Source organism: Eurypyga helias, unplaced genomic scaffold, assembly GCF_000690775.1.
Source record: "Eurypyga helias isolate BGI_N326 unplaced genomic scaffold, ASM69077v1 scaffold45069, whole genome shotgun sequence".
Lineage (NCBI taxonomy): Eukaryota > Metazoa > Chordata > Aves > Eurypygiformes > Eurypygidae > Eurypyga > Eurypyga helias.
Genome location: NW_010270910.1, coordinates 1 through 19,945, shown reverse-complemented (window position 1 = coordinate 19,945; position 19,945 = coordinate 1). Strand labels below are relative to the sequence as shown.

Below are 19,945 nucleotides of genomic sequence, written 5' to 3'. Positions count from 1 at the left end.
CCTTTTCGTCGGAGCTGCTCTCTATATCGTTTTAAGCGATATAATAAACTAAATACAAGCTAAATGACTGTATTTTATTTTTACTATCTCAGTGCTGCAGCCACTCATTTCAAAAGTGAAAGAATGTAAACAAAACTGAGCCTGACTTGATTTTTATCAAGACAAGTATTATATGCTTGTATTACAAGTATTGTATATACAAGTATTATATACTTATATATTGTGAAAAGTGAATTTAAGTGTTCAGTTCTAAATAGAAAATGCTAGTGTAAATTTATTAGAAATTGTACCTCATGTTTTATTTCTTTAAATATTCCACATACACTTGGGAGATCCACTAGATATAACTTTATTTCTTTGAAAATGTTGCATCAGTAGCAGTAATGTTCCCATAGGTCAGAGGAAATTTTGCTTTGCCTAGAACAACAACATGTGGTCTCAAGCTGTCTAGTCTTTGCAGTCCTGATTCCAATTTATCTTGAGAGAAATCCAAATTTTTTAGCCTTCTTGTTTCAGCTATAGTCTTCTTGTCTCTGTCACTGCAGTGCTTCCAGCCTTTGCTGCCAGAATATGCTTAGGAAGACAAAACAATAAGCAGAGTGACTCTGCCTTTATAAAATTTGTGATGGCAGTTGCTTTTTTCTCAGTCATAAAATAGCTTCCTCTAGGATTCCCACTGTTAAGTTGTCGCTATTAAATTAAACAGTGTAGTGCCAAAGCCTGAGCTCTTTCTACCTGTGTTTTTTAGGAAAATGCATCTTGTGTTCTCTTTGTTGCAAGTCTAATGACAGCTAAATTAATACAGGAGAGCAAATAGAAGGATCAGGGTTCAGGGGCTGAGGTTTTTGGTTTATGGTTGTTTGTGTTTGGTGGTGTTTGGATTTTTTTTCCAGTTGTTCATGTTAAGTGTGGATATGGTCTTGGAAAATGTAATATTTTTTTTATGTGTACAATAATAAATGGGAATTAGGGTAGTATGAGTGCAGTCAGTCAGTGGATCTACTGTGAAGCATCTTTCTGTGGTCATACATTGTGAATTTCATTTCTACAGCTTTTACTGTAACTGGATGTAATCAATAATCCACATAGAATCACAGACTGGTTTGGGTTGGAAGGGACCTTAAAGATCATCCAGTTCCAACCCCCCTGCCATGGGCAGGGACACCTTCCACTAGACCAGGTTGCTCAAAACCTCATCCAGCCTGGCCTTGAAGACAGCCAGGGATGGGGCATCCACAGCTTCTCTGGGCAACCTGTTCCAGTGCCTCACCACCCTCTCTGTGAAGAATTTCTTCCTGATATCTAATCTAAACCTCCCCACTTTCAATTTAAACCCATTACCCCTTGTCCTGTCACTACAGGCCCTTGTAAAAAGTCCCCCCCACCTTCCTTGTAGCCCCTTCAGGTACTGGAAGGCTGCAATAAGGTCTCCCCGGAGCCTTCTCTTCTCCAGGCTGAACAAGCCCAACTCTCTCAGCCTGTCCCCACAGGAGAGGTGCTCCAGCCCTCTGATCGTAAAACAAATGTATAATGTCATCTGATTTTCAAAAAAGGGGTAGGGGAGAGGTAGCATACCCAACCTGCAGAAAGTTTGAGTTAGTATGTGTTGATTTCATGGTTTTGTGTCAAGCTTTCTCTTCCATGAAGTAGTAATCAGCTTTTTCTTAAATAGGTTTTAACGACTAGTGAAAAGACGAATGTAGACAACTTGTTTCAGAAAGATTCACTTGTTCGACAAAGCCAGGTATGATGGAAGGTTTTTGAGATGAGACTTGAAATAGATCTGTAAACACATAAATGTTTATAAAACTGATGCTCTATGCACTTTATTAAGCTGTTTCTAATACTTATTTCTTTATATTCACTGAAGTGTATTACTCTTTGTATGCATGAAAATAATGCTCTCTGGTTTCAAAAGATCAGAAATGCTTTTCAGGCTAGGTTGGACGGAATGGAAAGCTGAGAGCTATTTCCATTTGGAGCATCTGTTACTGTGTATGGTGATTAATAAGCTGATAAGTGGCAGTCTAGCCATTAGTAAGAAGTAGAGGTTAAGTGCCTAAGCAACCTTCATACTTAAAATGAAAGTGGAGTCGTCTTCAGGATGTGTACACCTCTGGTTGCCAGGTAGATAATGAGTAGATCCAGGGAGGAGGTGAAGGCAGTTAAAATGTTATTTGTTTTGTGTTCATTTTAAGAATGCAATTTAATTTTGTTCCAGCTGGTGGTAGATTGGCTAGAGAGTATTGCCAAGGATGAAATTGGGGACTTCTCCGATAATATTGAGTTTTATGCAAAATCTGTATATTGGTGAGTGCAGACTTTCTTTGATTGTATACATGCTGCCATCAAGTGTAAGATTCACACGGAATCACTCTGAAAAATAAGTGGATTTTTAAAAGTTATTCAGTCTATTCACTTCTTTTCTTTAAATTCTTAGATGTAAAAATTGAGATTTCCTCCCTACCCATCAAAGTGTGTTGTCTTGAAAGTCAGTGACTGCTTTTGGGATAGAAGGAAAACCATCAAAGCAACTTAATTTTAACCTGGACGTAGATTTCATTTTTTTCATAAGGCACAGTAAGAGATGGTCACCTGCTGATCAGCCTGTTACTTGCACTGGATAAAACCATTTTTATTATGTGTTTCTCAGGTGGTCCATTCTTTCGCTTTAGTTTTTGCCTGTTTAAATTCTTGTCATCACTTCTTGTGTCACTGACCCTTCACCAGAAGCTGTTATTGCTGCCTTTATGTCAGTGGTGGGGTTTATGGTAGAAAAGACCAAAGCCTACCTTTAATTCTAGATACCTAGAATAATGGTCAGTGAATACAGGCGTTTGGAACCACGTGTTCATCCAAACTTGGGATTTCTGTCCTAGACTGCCTTTATAGCCAGCGCTAATGGGAAATTTTGCTCATGCAGAAATCAATTTGTGATTAAATAAATGAATGGTTGAAATAATGGATGCTGTTTGAAAGAAATCAGATATGTGAATTGATTCTGATACTGTACTCCTTGTGAATTGTTGCGTTTTCACAACAGTAACACAGTCCCTTGAGAAAGGAACCAAATCAAGTATGTCTCTTCTGTAACCATAGTCCATGTAACAAAAAATATCTTTCCATATTTATGTCTTACTAAACGGTGCTTGCTAAAAAAAACCAAAACCCACAAACCAACCAACCAGAGAAAGAATAACCCAAACCCCACCATTTTTGTCAAAAACATGAAACATTTCACTGCTTTCAGGGAGAACACACTACATATCCTGAAGCAGCGACAGTTCAGTGCATACATTGGAAGTTCTCGACCTCTGGTAACAGAGTTGGTAAGTATTATGTAAAAATACGGGTGGAATCAAAATGGGTTAGAGAGGCGTATATGCTGTCTTCACATCCCGTCACAATCACGTGCTGATGGGATTCCTTGAGAGCTATTAGAATAAAAGCTAATAGGAGGCAAGTCAAGGAAAGAAAAGGCTGTCCAGTAGAAGGAGGAACTGACTCTGTGACAGTGAAGCAGTCATAGAAGATTAATTCAGTTGGAGATGATCTGAGGTGTTGATTGGCTTGAGAAAATCTGGTTGGATTCAATAGAAGCAAGTACAGCTGTTGTGAAAAGCCTTCTCAGAAGGTGGAGGAGGAGCAAAAGTCTGGTAGGTAGAGAGGCAGAAGGGAAAAGGGTGTTTGAAGGTGAGGAGAGCTGGAAGATGAGAAGTTTGGGGAAAAAACCAAGGTGGTGGAGTAAATAAAGAAATTGCAATGGCTCCTGATAGGAACAGTGCCAGAAGAATAGAAGAGAGGAAGTATTGTGCTGGATATTATGTGGGTTGTACAGATTGCTGTGCCAACATGAAAAAGTGACTCCAAATTATAAAGCAGAGTAGGAAGTCACTGGCAGAGACAGATAGGCATTGTGTGGATGGATGGTGACTTCTTTTTCTTGTAGGATCCAGACGCTCCTATAAGACAGAAACTGCCACTCGATGATTTGGATCGAGAAGATGATGCGAGGCTGTTGAAGTATCTCTTCACTCTCATCAGAGCAGGACTGACAGATGAGGTAAGCTGCAGAAAGTTACAGCATCTTCTTGGTTACCTAGTTATTTAAATCTATAATAAAGCTAATGAAAATCTGTGGACTAAAGTGAGTGTTTAAATTTGTCTTGTAGTGATTTGATTTCCAATTTATTATTGATGCTGACAGTGGTGAACTGCTGAACTATTATTTTAATAAAATCATTCATTTAGTTAAGTAATTTTGGGTGTAGAATAGATGTTAAGGAAAAAAATGTATCTTTGAGTTTTTTGGTTATTTGACAAGAATTTTTTACTGTAATGTCTTGATACTAAATACAAACACACAGAATATTTCAGAGAACTTCCTAATTGCATCTGTAATAAAAAGTGGATACAGTCTTCCTTCTGGATGTATTGGAGTAGAACACACAGCTTTAACTAGAGAGGAAGGTTTGATGTATGCTTTCCTTATAAATAGCATTAAATTGAGCAAACTTTACTTGCTGTACTCCTCTGGTATTCCCTTGGGTATATGATGTGAGTGGAGTTGAGGGGGAGAGTCGGGGCTGGTTTTTACCTTGTACAAACCATTGTGGTGGTACGCTGGGATGTGTCCCAGGGCTGAGAACTGGGGACCAGAGCACAGGCTCCATAGGCTGGTACTGCCATCGGAAGAAGGGCACTTATTTACAGTGGTTACTCTTATGAGTTCAAATGCCTTACTTCCTTGCTTTGTACCTTTTGTTTTCCTGCCTTTATTGTTTGGCAAGGTCTTCAGCAGTGAAAACTCTGCTAGACTTCATCTGAGTATTCTAGAGAGCACGTTATTATCCTCCATTAACTCTTCCACTGAAAGTCTGCTTGTTCCCCTGCCCTATGTATGATTTGTATACTTTGCATTAACCCTTAGGTGAATATCACCCAGGCAGTTTTGGTCCTAAAGCTGTTCCGAATAACAATTCCCAGTTGGGATGTGGCTTTCATGATTCAGTCACGTAAATACTTCTGTTGTGGTGTTGTCTAAAGGCCTCAGCTGAAAGCCAATTCCCTTATACTATGCTCTGTGTGTATATATAATGATATTTGAGTACTGGGGGCAAAAAATGGGACTTGAGATTCTTATGCCCAAGACCTTAGGCTCAAGAATATGGTCACTGGCCAGTATTCTGCCCCACTGTGGTGCATTTCTATTCGTTTTCTGATAGTATGGGCCCGTGAGTGTGTTGCTGCAGGGCAGTATGGATATACGTTTGCAGCATTGGTTGTTCGCAGTCGCTGTGATATCCCCACTGTCTAATAAGCACAAAGTGGGTTATTCACTACTGAAAGAGTAAGTTTAAATACTTTGAGTTTACCCTGAATTAAGAATGAGCCTCTGTTTATTTACCGTGCAGTAGGTAATACGCAGCAGCTAAGCTAGAACAACTTGTTTGTCTGTTCTTGAAATCTAGTGTTTGTCACCATTCCCAAAATGGCTGAATGTTTGCAGCTTTCCAGTGTGAAAAGAACAGAATTTGGCTAACCATACCAAGACTGAATATTGCAATTTCTCTCCCTGTTCCATGGAACAGCACCAGTCAGGCTAATTAGACAGTCTTTAGCTGACTCCTTTTTTTGGAGGGGTTTTGAAGGGATCAGAAAAATTTTAGGCAGGGTTGGCTTTTTTTATGCAGTTTCTGTTCTGCTTTCCATGCTATTCAAAGTAGCTTTGAATTAAACCTGTTTGTGCTGGTGATAGACTTGAATATCATGGGAAAGGTGGGATTGCTATTTTTAGATGTTCAGGAGGGGTTTGGAAGGCTGAATCGACTGGAAAAGTAGATGACAAGGTAAAGAGATGGATTATACGTCTGAGCCACAAGATGACACCTTAAATTGAACTTATCAGAAGGATGTCTAACAGCTGTTTAAGCTAGCAAAAATTGGGACTGTAGTGTATTTCTCACTTTGCTATAAATACTGACCAAAAAACTAACATGTTCAGTGAATAAAACACAGATGACATTTCACGTTGAAAGTTCTCAAAGCACTCAGTTGCTTTGAGTTTAAGGTTCTTTTGTGCTTATTTTTTTGCATAGAATTTCTACACACATCAACTATTTTAATAATGTTCAAATTTTTAAAGGAGAAGCTAGTGGGTTTCCTACCTTGAAGTCTGTTGCTGAGAAAATCCGTTATTTTTCAGGCACAGCGCTTATGCAAACGATGTGGTCAGGCCTGGAGAGCTGCAACTTTGGAAGGATGGAAATTGTATCACGATCCTAACATCAATGGAGGTATCTACGTCACAGTGCATTTGAAGCAGATGTAGAGTAGGGCAGAGGGCTTTCTCTTAATGTCTGTCTGATGGAAAGAGAAACAACTCCTTCATCTTAAGACCCCTTTTTTTTTTTTATCTAATCTATTTTGCCATGTCTGTTGAATGTGTAAAAACTAATCTGAAATTATTTTAGTTGAAGGTGTGAGTTCACTGAATTGACTTCACATGCTAAAGTTACTTTCTTTTTTAAAATCAAGCTCAATCACTAGGAAATTGATATCTTAGAGTTCTGGGCAGGTCTTCTTGACCTCCATATAATATTTCACTCTGTGTTGTCTCAACATCTGACTTGTGCCACCTAGCAAATGTTTTGTTGCTTACAGAGTCAAGGTTGGACTCTGTATCCAGCTTCAGAAAGGTGTGGTAGGACTAGAGTTCAGGAAATGTAAATGCAGAAAAAAGAGATGCTTTTAAAATATTTGACAGTTGTTAAATTCCCTTTCTCCTTGGTTCTGGGGTTCCTTGTCCTATTTATAAAACAGTACCTTTCTTCAATATGCTCAGAACATAGGGTTTAGCAAAGACCTAGCTGGGTCTGGGAAGCATAATGCTTTCCCACTTTTCACATCCCAGTAGCCTGTTACTTTTATCTGCATCCTTCACCAGGGTCCTCGCCTTGTTTTGGGTGTACCTACCTAGCCTGGGATGTAATTCCATGACGCATGGCCTCATGCAGATGCATGCAGACTGGCAGCACTAAGGCAGTGATATTTTTTTCAGAAGTTTGTATTCCTTAAGACATAAAAATTCCTTTTGTGTTTTCCAGTTGTAAACACTGTAGACATGTTACAGTCAAAAACACTGTCTTCTTCAAAGCTAGACAGCATCCGTGCTTTCAAAATACGGTTACTTCAAGCTGTACTTTTACCAAACTTCCCAGAAAAGTCACTTTGTGGTCCAGTCAAAAGCATCAAAATGCTTTGGGAAGAGTTCCAAAGGGATTGAAATTGGGTGAATAGCAGAAAATAGGTTTTACCTTGTTACTCTCTTCTTAACAGCACCTTTTTCTCTTGATTGTCCTTTGCATGTAGGAAAAGAGCTGGAGCCTGTTGAAGGGAATCCATACAGGTGCATTTGGAAAATAACGTGTTGGCGTATGGCTGAAGAGGTAAGATAATGCTGATTTGCTTGATTATTAATATACACATCTGACCTCAGTAACATGGTTTTAAGTAAACCTGCCCCTCTGTGTTTGCTGCTTATAGGATTTGCAATTAATGTTTTTAAGAAGACTTCAGAAAAAACATACTTATGTTTTGTAGTGAGGAAACTACATAATCAGCACCAATTTTTCAGGCATAGGAAATGTCTGACATTTTATTTGGGTGAAAATGAAACTGCTGACACTAACTTTGACTTTCATCTTGACTCAATTGAATGGGAAAGGGAAAAGGTTGCTTTCTGTACAGATCAATATAAATTCCTCGGCTAAGTTACAAGGGCATGCCAGTAAAGGGGAAGGCACTTGCTATTCTTACTTTGGCTCCTGATGCATCCTGTGATTTTTGTCCAGCTTTTTTTGGAAACTGCTAGATGGAACATTTTGTAATCAATCAATCTCTAATAAAATGTAAAGTGTCTAGAAACATGTATGTTTTGTAATTTAAAAGTTATACTTTTTTTTTTTACTGTTTATTTTAGGAGCAGTTCAATAGATACGAAAGAGCAATCTATGCAGCGCTGAGTGGAAACCTCAAACATGTATGTCAAGCCTCCTAGTTAAGTAGTGTTTGGTAGCTGTGCTTTTTCTTTCTCGTATGTGACAGTGAAACCATCAGAAATACTGCAGTTACTGGTTATTGTGCTCTTAAAGATCCAGTAAACCGGACAACAGCAAACACTCCTGCTTTAGTAGACGTGTTCTTTGTAGGACTGACGTGCCTTGACTGGCTTTCAGTACAAACAGTTCTAATGTTGTTGGTTTAGTTCTTTTCTAGCCTAGTATTATTTAAGAGCTTATATGGTCACTTTTCTGGTCGTGCACATATTCTTAAAGACAAGCTGGTGTATCCAAAGATTATTCTGTATCCAGATTTTGTTACAATAGGTTTTCTACTCTGTACAATGCTTACTGTCACCTTTTAGTAGTTCTCTCTTTTTACTAGTTGTAGTCCTCCAGATATTTTTGTGCCCTCCCACTCCTAACTAGTGATTCTTAATTATTATTATTTTTAAGAATAATGAGGAACATTGCAGACTATCATAAAAGTTGCCTTGCTGTTATAGCAATCGGTGGTAAGCTCCTACCTGAGGAGCTTGATTTCCCATCCCCATCTTGGTATGTAGTAGAAGGCGAAGATCATTCAGAAAGCAAAAAAAAAAAAGTGGGGGACAGGGAATGTTTTCAGGTTTTTTTTCATTGAAATTTAAAAATAGTTCTTGTACAGGAAAAAAGGCATTGTAAAGTTATATGGACTTAGAGAACAGAAGGTACTTTCTTGTGACAGAGCAAAGAGACACTTCATGAAATTAGGAACTGAATTTTACTGAAATGACTGAGTAATTTTAAATTTACTGTGAGAGAAGAGTGTGTCATGAAATGCAGTGTTTTCTCTGGAGCTTGTCCCAGGATTTCATTGCTGAAAGATCCTAGCAAGATTCAGAGAAGAACTGGATATAAAAGTCTTCATATCACCACAGCAGCGGTACTTCCTTCCTCCTACCCTTCAGCACTCACTGCTGTACCAATACTGGTGCAGACATGCCATAAACCAGAAAGGTATTTTCTCTGCCAAAAAATGATTGGGCAGAGAAGTGGATAGTCATCACCTGGGCTGCTTTTCTGAGGTGGTACACAAGAGGGGAATGGTGTCAGAGTGGTGATCTCTGATCCTAAATTGCAGTTGCTCTGATTCAGAAATCTAATCCTAAATTACATTTGCTCTCATCAGATTCTGGTAGTTCTCTATCTCTCGATAATTTTTGCTCTGTTTTTTTTAATTATTTGTTGGTTTTTTGTTTGTGGTTTTTTTTATATATATATATAGCTTCTTCCTGTTTGTGATACCTGGGAAGATACTGTCTGGGCATATTTCAGGGTCATGGTGGACACCCTTGTTGAGCAGGAAATACGAACCTCAGTAATAACTGCAGAGGAGATGGAGGAGCTCCCTAGAGATTATTTAGAAACAAAGTAAGTTTTAAGTAAAATTATGCTCTTAACAAAGGATCCTGTATATGATCTGTGTGGAATATTCATGGTAACCTTTTCTGCCTTTTCTTTCCTACTTTGAAGCTGGACTTCAGAAAAAGTTTTTGAAGAACTTCAGGCAACAGACAAAAGGGTAGGTATTAATTACAGTGTTTCTCTTCGTTGTTAAAAAATAGTTACCACTTTTTAACTATTCACTAGGTTCTACTTTTACTACACTATTTAACGGAATACTCAAGTATGCAGTGACTGATTTATTGTAGGTTTTCTACCTCTGTAATGTGTAATTTCTCAATTCAAATAGATTTTTCTATATGCTGCCACTTTTTAATGAAGAAAAAGATACAGGTTTTGTCTTGCCCCATATCTGCCAAACTAGCAGAGTGTGCTAAAGAAGTAGCTGACTGTCAGGTGTTGTCAGACATACCAAGCAGACAGAGTAAGTTGCCCATTTAACACTTGGATAAGACGTGCAAAGATTGATTACGTACCATTTTCTTTCTAGGAGCCTTTCAAAATTTAAAAGGTTTCTTGCTTAAACAGACTGTGTTTCTTTGGTACTTTTAACACCCAGGGTACTTACTTGATTTAAGATGGAATCTGTATTTGTAGAGATTAAATTGAAACTACACTTGCTTTGTTTGATGGAATAGACATACAGCATTTATCATATTGCTAAGGTAAAGACATGCTGAAAGACAGCTTACACATGATGCAGTCAGCCACAGATACACCCGGCCGCCCATGCCTTTCTAGTGCAATCCTCACCATATAGCAGCTTCCCAGGTGCATTTGAATTGTATTTCATCCATTAATTCCTCTACCCCCAAAAAAAAAATCTTCTTTCTCAAAGAAGTTTCACATGCCTTCTCTTTAGGGGTTTATACACGCTGTTGCTTCTTCCGTGACTTTGTAGAATCTATTCTCTCTAACATCCTTAATTATTCTCCTCTTGAGAGTAAAAAGCCCTTAGTCTTGGATCTCTTCCATGAAAGCATGAACTCCACCGATCTGTATTCTGTGTCTTCCAGTTTGTCAATACTCTTGTAACTTGACACTGAGGTAGCAACTGCCTTTTCTCCTGCTCTCTATGCAGAATACCCTTTGAAACAGGAAAATTTCCACTAAGGAGCCTTTGCTTTGAGTTTGCTTTCCTCATACCTCACGCTCTAAGATTTTATTCAGACTTTGAACTTTCTTTTTCTCTCCCCAGAGGGTTATAGAGGAGAATCAAGAACACTATCACGTGATTCAGAAATTCATTATACTGGGAGATGTGGATGGTGAGCTTTTCTCTAAGTGATTTTTAAATGTCAACTGCCTACATTATTTCTAGTGACCTTTCCAGAAACCTCTATGTGAAAGGATTTAGAAGCACACAGCAGGCAAACTCCACCTAAAAACTAAGCTGCTTCTTTAATCAAGAACTGTGGGGGCTTTCTGCAGTTTGAGGTACAAGGTAGTTTTCAAAGAAGTCATGAAATCGCGTAAATGTGAGAACACATGTGAGACTACTGCTGTCACTTTTTCTGAGAAATTACAAAATGCATACAGCAGATAGCTAAGCCAAAACAGCTAGGTCCTTCCAAAACTACTGTTGTTCTGTTTTGTTGGGCTTTTGAGGCTAAATTACATTTTTTCAATAAATAAGAACTATTTCAGAATAATGTATTTAGGTGTTTTTTCCCTGTGATGCAGCTAATACCAGCATTTCCTTGGTGGCTCTAGGTCTGATGGAAGAATTCAGCAGATGGCTTTCCAAAGACAGAAGCGTCCTCCCAGGACACCTTCTTCGTTTCATGACACATCTTATTCTGTTTTTCCGCACTTTGGGTCTGCAGACTAGGGTAAGTTTGCTTGCATTTGATTTGTTGTCATAGCAGTAGTTTGTCTTTGAAGTAGAAATGCTTGTGTGGAAATACATAAACCACATACAACGGTGGTAAATTACTACGATTGCCTACAAGGAAGCAGGGGCGGGGCGGTGGGGCACTTTTTACAAGGGCCTGTAGTGACAGGACAAGGGGTAACAGTTTAAATTGAAAGTGGGGAGGGTCAGATTGGTATCAGGAAGAAGTTCTTCACGGAGAGGGTGGGGAGGCACTGGAACAGGTTGCCCAGGGAAGCTGTGGATGCCCCATCCCTGGAAGTGTTCAAGGCCAGGCTGGATGAGGCTTTGAGCAACCTGGTCTAGTGGAAGGGGTCCCTGCCCATGGCAGGGGGGTTGGAACTGGATGGTCTTTAAGGTCCCTTCCAACTCAAGCCATTCTGTGATTCTACCAGGCTGATGAGGAGCTGCATGCTTAAATAGTCTATTTGTTGATCTTAGTGCCTAAATACAACAGTTGAAATTAGAGAAGAACATCCTCTTCCCCTCCAGTTCGGCTTGAAAATTATTTTTTGAGGATGATGGATTCTACTCGTAAGCCCTTTTTGAGTCAAGTTCTTCTCAACCTTTCAATATTAGGCTTATTCATAGCAGCCAAGATGCTTTGAGTATAACCTGATCTTACACACAGCCCTTGGAATTTGTACCCATTGCTGTAAGCTCATAAAGGTTTTTGCTTGAGGTAATTAGTACTGGCTGAAACTTTCGTATTTTCTCAAAATATATACTAAGTATAGCTTATTAGCTACCTAGCCTACTTCTGCTAAATATGCAGATGGGTCACATAGCTGCAATTACTCTTTTTTAAGGCAATCACAAGTAATTAGCCACTCTCCCTTCCTACTATTTTAAAATTTAAAAGCACTCACGTATCAAGTTTCTGAACATAACCTATTTTGGCAAAAGACAAATGTGTGTTTTCTTTAGATGGTTTAAATACAGCTCTGAGTTATGATGTGTTTTCATGCCTCTAATCATTGCTTCTTTCCCGTGTTGAAATTTATTTTGAAGTCAGTTAACACTTAGCTAATTAAGAGGAACTTGTGTCTGTGTGTGTACATACCTATTTTTTAGCTAGACTCAGAATCTGGTAAAGTGGGTCTTCAAGCTAAAGAATGGTAGAACTAGTCATTAGCATATGTTTAACAGAGGGGACAAGAAAGGTGCAATTTCCTACATAAATTCCACTGTGGAATTGTGAGTAACTGTTGATTACTACCTGAACAGTTTTGGAGTAGGTGAATTTACTGGTATTTACTCGATCAACCCTCAGTAGACCTCAGAGGGAAGAGGCAGTTGTGCAAGCTCTTAGGATGTTCCTTATATGATATTTGGGTACGATTCCTATAGGTGTATGCTTAGAAGATCTCTCACGTCATTTACACTTAAAAAACTGAAATGGTTGTTCTTCACAGTAACAAACACCTGGGTCTCAGGCAGGTGCTCACACCGTACTCTGGTGGTTTAGTGGAGGCTATGACAGACGAGCCGGGTGATGTTTATACCGTGCACGTAGGAATATCAGAATTTTCTACAATACAGGAGTGCACGTAACACACTGCAACAGTCATCTGTTTGCCTGACATTTTATTAATTAAAAAAATATGGTAAGATGGAAGGATTTGAAAAATATTTTTAAAGGTAACTTTCCGGTTAGACCAGAAACTGTATTATCCAGTTGCTGAAAAACAATGTCCTTGGAACACAAGATTTTTGAATGAGAAGAAGTATTGTTTAATCACTCTCTGAGAGAAACAGTTCTTCCAGCTGAGCCTGTTTGAATGTGTAGACTACTGAAGCAGGGATAAGCAAATAACCTGGAGTCCGTGTAACAGTGGTAGCCTGTAAAGTGGGGGGTTTATTTGGTGGGGGGTTTTTTGGGCTACATCATCTGATTTTAAATTGAATTTATATTTCTTTGCAATAAGGAGGAAGTTTCTGTTGAAGTCCTAAAGACGTACATTCAGGTAAGCTTTCAAAAATATAGTTTGCTTTCCCTGATGTAACGTAGACGTAAAGGAGGAAGGAAAGGAGACTTAAGGTTACAGGATGGAAAGAGCTATGACGCGGTTAACGCTCTGGAGAAGAGATACATGGAAGCTTGCCTAACATGCAGAGATTCTGCCAGCAGCGCTGAAATAAGAGCAGTTTTATTGATTGTTGTTCAGAAGCCGAGAAGTGGAATCTTCCTAGATCAGAACAAAATAATCAGAAATTTGTTACACGTTTATCGTTTGACATAAAACATTCTCACAAAACATGTAAAAACAAACTTATAGAAACTTGTAAAACTGCAAAAGTTATGTGTTTACACAAAGGCATACAGTATGTTTTTCTGACTATTTGCTTCTTCCTCTGCAGCGGATGATATCCGAGAAGCGCACGGATTTAATAGCCTTTTATGTTAGCCACTTGCCCCCAGAGCTCGCTGTTGCTCAGTATGCTTTATTTCTCGAAGACATTACGGAGAGCGACCAGCGCCACCACTGCCTTGAACTGGCCAAAGATGCAGGTGAGAGATGCTGACATTGGAATCATCATTTTGTATCCTGGGTTGTTTTGTCACTCGGTGGCTTTTAATGCAGAAACCTAGGTATGAAGGCAGTATTGTTCCCTTCCTGTGCCTCTTTGTTTTTCAGTTAAAGAAAATTAACTTGCTGATTGTTTCTTCAAATAGGTATATTATGGGGTTTAACTAACCTGGAAGTGCAGTTCTTTTTCTGAGTTAAACCCAGTAGCACTTCTGCTTCTGGATTATGCCCAAACACGGCAGGAAGGAAGTGCCGGCTGCCTGTCTCAAATACATGCTCTGAAGCTTGGCATGATCAAGTTATTTTGGAAAACTGGTTACAAAAATACACACCTGTTTGTGGATTTAGGAAGGTTATGAGCATCTTAAGTTTTTTGTTCTATTTGTGGTGCTCTTTCTTAGCTGTGCTGGGTTGCTTGCGTTAATTGTAAGCTCCCTTCCAGGCCTACACATCAAGCTGAAAGGGGCTACAGTGAAGCAGCACACTGCCCATTGCTTGACAGTGCCTCTGTGCCACTCAGAATTCACAAAGAAACAGATTTACTGCAGAATTCAGTCTCATTCTTTTTTCTTCAATCATTTTTTAGTCATTTTCTTGAAAAACATGGCTACGATTTCAAAAATAAAACGTCCTGCCTCAGCATCTGTACAAGAACTATTCTGAGCTTTTCCTGGTACATTCCTGTCAAATCATAGTCTTGCCATCAGAATTGTAGGAATTGGTGGTCTTACCAAATATATCTATATGCTGCTCCCCAGCACAGGCTGAAAATCTGGTTAGTTGTCTTACTCTTTTTCTCATGATGGATGTTCTCTGGTATCTCCAGTATCATTCTTCTAAAATACCTGCAGCAGGTTATGTGTCTCTAAAGCTTATCATTCCGCCTGGCAGTGCGAGTGTGCACAGACTGGTGAGAATCACTAGCAGTAAGTAATAAGATCAGCAGCTGGAGTCTGAAATTCCTTTCATGGCAAGTTTGAATCCATGATGGCTGTTACGTGGTTCTGTCTTACCCAGGTCTGGATGTCGCAACCATAACAAAAACTGTTGTTGAAAACATCCGCAAGAAGGATGCCGGTGAATTCAGTCACCATGACCATATAGTGGATACAGGCACAACGGAGGTGAGCGTACTTTGTGTGGGGCAGACACGCCAGTGGGCAACCAACTACGGGGTCGTTTGCCGTACACGATCCATATTTCTCTTCCAATGATGGTGGAAATTGCCTTGAAAAAGCCTGTGAGGGACACGCACTTTCCACGTGATCAAGTGAGGAGCTGAATTGCAGGAATTAATGACAACTTCTGTTGCTGCATCTCCTTGGTCTTCTGGGCTGTGGTGTGCGTTGCTCAGCAGCACGTCTGTGTGCGGGCAGTGGGTGGAGATAAAGCCCGTGGAAAGCCTGTAAGAAAACACTGAGAGCAGGATATTACTGTAGTTTCTAAGAACTATGAGGATTAATACTTCGGATCTCAGACGTACCCTGTTACGTGCTGAAGTGACACGTTCTAGCTTCGACAGACGCTGCCTTTACTGACGGCTTCCTTGGCATGGCTGCTGAGTGTTGCTTGGATCCAGCTCGGTACTCCAGCCGCAGCAGGGTTGGGAAGACAGCAGCTAGGTTGCAGTCTTGTGGTGGGTTTTCTTGCCGTTCAGTACAAAGTTGAAACTCTCTAAGCCAAACGGGTAGTTTGTCTAAGGCAAGAGTTGGAGAACTGTGGCTGCAGGCGGATGGCGCTCCTGAAGCTTGCAGCGAGGGCGCCACAGATCACGTTTGTGCGGTGTGCTCCTAGTACAGTTTGAGGAGGAAGCGTGGTAATCCGTGAAAGTTTTTAAGAGCTGATGCTCACCCATTGGTCTAAATATTTTCAAAGTACTTAGGCATTTTTAAATTATTCTAGTCTGAAGAGATTGTTTTCTACGTTTTTGATAGCAAAATTGTGAACGAAGCGATCCTTGTTCGTACGCCATGATGCTGTCCAGGGATCTCTAGGAAGCTGTGTATTTGATCAGATTCAGTGTGTCTGAACTCAGCACTACAGGTGAAACGCTAGTGAAGCTGTCCGTGTGTTTGGTTTTTACAGGCCGACCAGCTGAAAATAGATGTGATCGACTGGCTCGTGTTTGATCCCGCACAGAGGGCGGAAGCACTGAAGCAAAGCAATGCCATCATGAGGAAGTTCTTGGGTACTAAACTTTACAGATATTGCAGACTTTTTAAATGCTGGTTTTGTTCTCTCTGGCTCTTGGCATGACATTTGACATACCTTTGAATTAATCTGTTAAAAAGCACGGGACTGTCGCTTCATACAAGTAACATGGAAATTGCAAGGCCGCTGATACTTAGTTCACGTTCTTGTAGCATCCAAGAAACATGAAGCGGCAAAAGATGTGTTTGTGAAGATTCCCCAAGACTCTATAGCAGAAATATATAACCAATGGGAAGAGCAGGGAATGGATACGCCACTTCCAGCTGAAGATGACAATGCTATAAGGGAACACTTATGTATTTGGGCATATTTGGTGAGTTTTAAGTATGCTGTATCCATTGCGCAGAAGTAACAGTGGCTTTGCCGTGGTGGTTAAACTCTAAGCTTTGTCCATTTGATTTAACTTTGGATTTCCCAGATGCGCTATAGCTGAGAGTTTACACAACAGCGAGGTGGTTCTTACAATTCAAAGTAACTTTTGGCTTTTGTGCATTTAATTACATTCTTGTAATTACATAAATGACTCAAAAGTATCAAAACACTTGTTTCCAATGCAATCCAGGAAGCCCACGAAACCTTCAATGAATGGTTTAAACACATGAACTCGGCCCCGCAGAAGCCTTCTTTGTTACCACAAGCAAGTTTCACTGAAAAAGTGGCCCATGAACATAAAGAAAAGAAATACGAGGTAGGTAGAAGTTGTTATATACTACAAGGATTTACGTTCTTGCTCAGGGAGCAGTCTTAGTGTAATGAAGCGGAGTAGAAGTCTGCTAATTCATGTTGTTTAGGAACTCTTTTGAATTATTCTGGTTTTATGTTGAAAAGAGGGAATAGGAGATAGAATTGTGATGCCCCTGCACAGTGAATTCTCATGCTTTGAGAACTGAGCTGTATGGCTCAGCTTTACATACAGTATTGCATACTGTAACAGTAAATATTCGTCGTAGTCAGCGTTGTTAATAAATCCGAGTACTTGATGTTGCTATTAACTCTTCCCTGGAAACGGAGGACAAAGGCTGTCTTGTGTTCTCACATTTGTCATGTTTTCTTCTCTAAAAGACGCTGCAGTTCTGTTTGTTTTGCCACAAGTTCCTTTTATGTGTCTGGCCACGACGAATACACTGCATTCAATTTACATAAGTATTTGTTACATAAGCCTGGCAGAATAAGCTGTTCAAAATGATCTTCCTCTGGTGGCTTCGACTGCTTCTGAACAACCTGTCTGATTCTGGGCGGGGAGTTAAGCAAGGACAGAAATAGCTGTTAGCGGGAGGCTTTTAGTTTGGGCAGTTGGCTGAAGGTTCTGATTTGAATTGCAGCTGCGTTGCATGCGAGGTGGAGAGTCTGTGTTAAAATAGCCTTGGAAATTGTCCTGCCCTGCAGCAGTTTATTTTGTGTTTCCTCACCAGATGGACTATGGCATTTGGAAAGGCCTCTTGGATGCTCTTACAGCTGATGTGAAAGAGAAGATGTACAACGTGTTGCTGTTTGTTGATGGAGGATGGATGGTGGATGTTAGAGAGGTAAAAGGGATTTTTCTGTCATGGCGTGGACCACAGAGCCAGAGTGTGCCCGCTGGTACCTCTGTCCTCTCTAGTTTGCCGTCCATCTGCTTACTGTGTTGGAGTTCACCCTGGCCCTGCTCTGACCCGTGACAGGTTGCTTCCCCTTCAGTTACCATATAATGGCACCTGGCAGTCCAGTCTGGGCTGGTTAGTCCAGTTTTTCTGCCTCTGACGCTGCTAGTTACGTGGTTACGCTGAGTTGCCTTTCCCAGGTGAATGTTCACCATACTAACGTACTGTGTCGCTATGGTAAGGACGCCGAGGACGACCCGGAGCGAGCGCACCAGATGATTTTGCTGCGAAGGCTGTGTCTGCCAATGATATGCTTTTTGCTGCACACAGTGTTACACAGTACCGGGCAGTATCAGGAGTGCCTGCGTCTGGCTGACATGGTCGCTTCTGAGCGACACAAGCTTTATGCGGTGAGTCCCAGCTTATCTGCCATGTGCGAGCTCCGGGGGTCGGCTGCAGAACAAGGCTCTCTGTAGAGAAGAAGGTTGTGCGTTCTTCATCCCCCTCACGTTCACTGCAGTAGTAAAGGGTTTCCTCGTGTGCTGACTTCAGGAATCCGAGACTTAACCTTGGCATCGCCTTCAGAGTTTCAGTGTTTTGACTAACAGTTCTTCTGAGTAGTTCCGTTACTGATTTTTGGATGGGGGGGGGCTACTGAATTGAAATAAGTGGAACTGTAGTACTTCAGAGCATGTATAAGCAGGTTTTGTTTTGGAGCACTTGGTTTGCTTAACCCTCTGTCCCTCCAACAGCCTGAAAAACAACACAAAAAAACTTTATCAGTTAAAAAACCCCAACAAACTAAACCACAGCACTCCTCCCACCCCCAAAAAACACATGAGAATTGGAAATCTGAAAAGAAACATCAAGGCTGAGAAAAACACTGTGGTGCATTGGCCTGGATTGGCTCAAGAGCTCTGCCAGCAGTAACGAGAACAATACCTCTGGCTGCTTGCCAACGATCTCTGTGTCTTTATGAGGCAGGGCTGTCTTGAGACACCGTTAGGTTTTGGATTCTGCTACCAGCTTCCAGTCCTTCATGAAACGCCCCTCTGAAATGTCTGGTGTTCGCACTGGCTTAAACGGGAGGGAAGAAAGAAGAGGGAGGGAGGGAAAGGCGTTTAATAACTTAATTACCAACCTTTTACTCTGGTATCGGTGCTGATCACTGCAAATAAATACAATGTACTATGTCTCTTTTTTATTATTCTTAGGTATTTTCAAAGGAAGAACTCCGAAAGCTACTGCAGAAGCTGATGGAATCTTCTCTGATGCTTCTGGACCAGGATCTTGATCCTTTGGGATATGAAATTCAGTCATAGGATTTCATGGAGATGCTCGCAAAAACTTCTGCATGTGGGCATTCTGGTTTTGTAAAAAAAGAATAAAACCAGGACTGAGATAAACTGTTCTGACCTCTGAGGGGAAAATCTTTACCCACAGCTTTCAATTTCACCTTGAAAACTGCTGACCAGCTTGGGAGAAGGTGTTTGGTACATGCCTTTTTTGTAAGGGTTCTGTTTTCTAATAAAAGTGCTTCACAGATGGAAGGTACTTGTTCATTCTCACCTGTAATGCCAGGACACAAATACGGCGGTTGTCTGAACTGTCTTCCTCTCTCTGGTGCAGGCTGCAGAGCTGCCTGAAGCCGGGAAGCGTTGCTGGCAGGAGAAGGATGCGCAGGGGTGCAGCGGAGAGGGAAGTGGGACCGATGGAGGATGTAGGTGGGAAGCAGAGGCAGGGAGGTGGGGGGAAGGAACATCAAGCGCAGGGAGAAAATGATGGACCACCACCTGCCCTTCTGCTGAGAGAAGGGCTCATGCCAGGGCTTGTACCCACTTCACTTGCAGCGGGTTTGTAGCTGCTCCAGGGCCGATGTGATCCTGAACCGGAAGAATGGCAATCGTACCCCACAGCTCCCCAGTCTGAGATTTGTACGCTGTTTGGGAACCCTGCAGTAGGTAAACACGCACGTAGGTTACCTGGAGAGTGCAGGGGACAGAGCTGGGGTGCCCCCGGGCCGAGGGTTTCTGCTCCATCCCTGGCAATTGGCAACGTAATTTGCGCTGTCCTGGTACATCCCGGTACGTGGCGCGTGTGTTGATGGAAATGCCCCGGTGCTGCCGGGTGGCGAAAGGTGCCGGTACCAGGGGGGAAGGCGCGTGCCTGCCCGCGGCTGGGCAGCGGGGGCGCTCGGGAGCGGCTCTGCGCGCCTCCCCGGGACGCGTCTCCTCCCGCTCCCGT

General features: G+C 41.2%; 1 protein-coding gene across 1 annotated transcript; it reads left to right on the top strand.

Annotated features, from left to right (window-relative positions):
- Nucleotides 1-1,672: 1,672 nt before the first annotated feature.
- On the top strand, nucleotides 1,673-19,091 carry NUP107 (nucleoporin 107kDa; the record flags this gene model as incomplete). The annotated part of the gene is made up of 20 exons (XM_010158629.1): nucleotides 1,673-1,744; nucleotides 2,222-2,310; nucleotides 3,251-3,329; nucleotides 3,950-4,063; nucleotides 6,206-6,296; nucleotides 7,372-7,448; nucleotides 7,982-8,041; nucleotides 9,328-9,473; nucleotides 9,576-9,624; nucleotides 10,705-10,774; nucleotides 11,220-11,338; nucleotides 13,308-13,346; nucleotides 13,741-13,891; nucleotides 14,928-15,034; nucleotides 15,996-16,098; nucleotides 16,274-16,434; nucleotides 16,684-16,809; nucleotides 17,534-17,647; nucleotides 17,944-18,111; nucleotides 18,916-19,091. Coding segments are annotated over 20 exons (2,043 nt in total), but the record flags the coding sequence as incomplete, so codon positions are not given.
- Nucleotides 19,092-19,945: the final 854 nt, after the last annotated feature.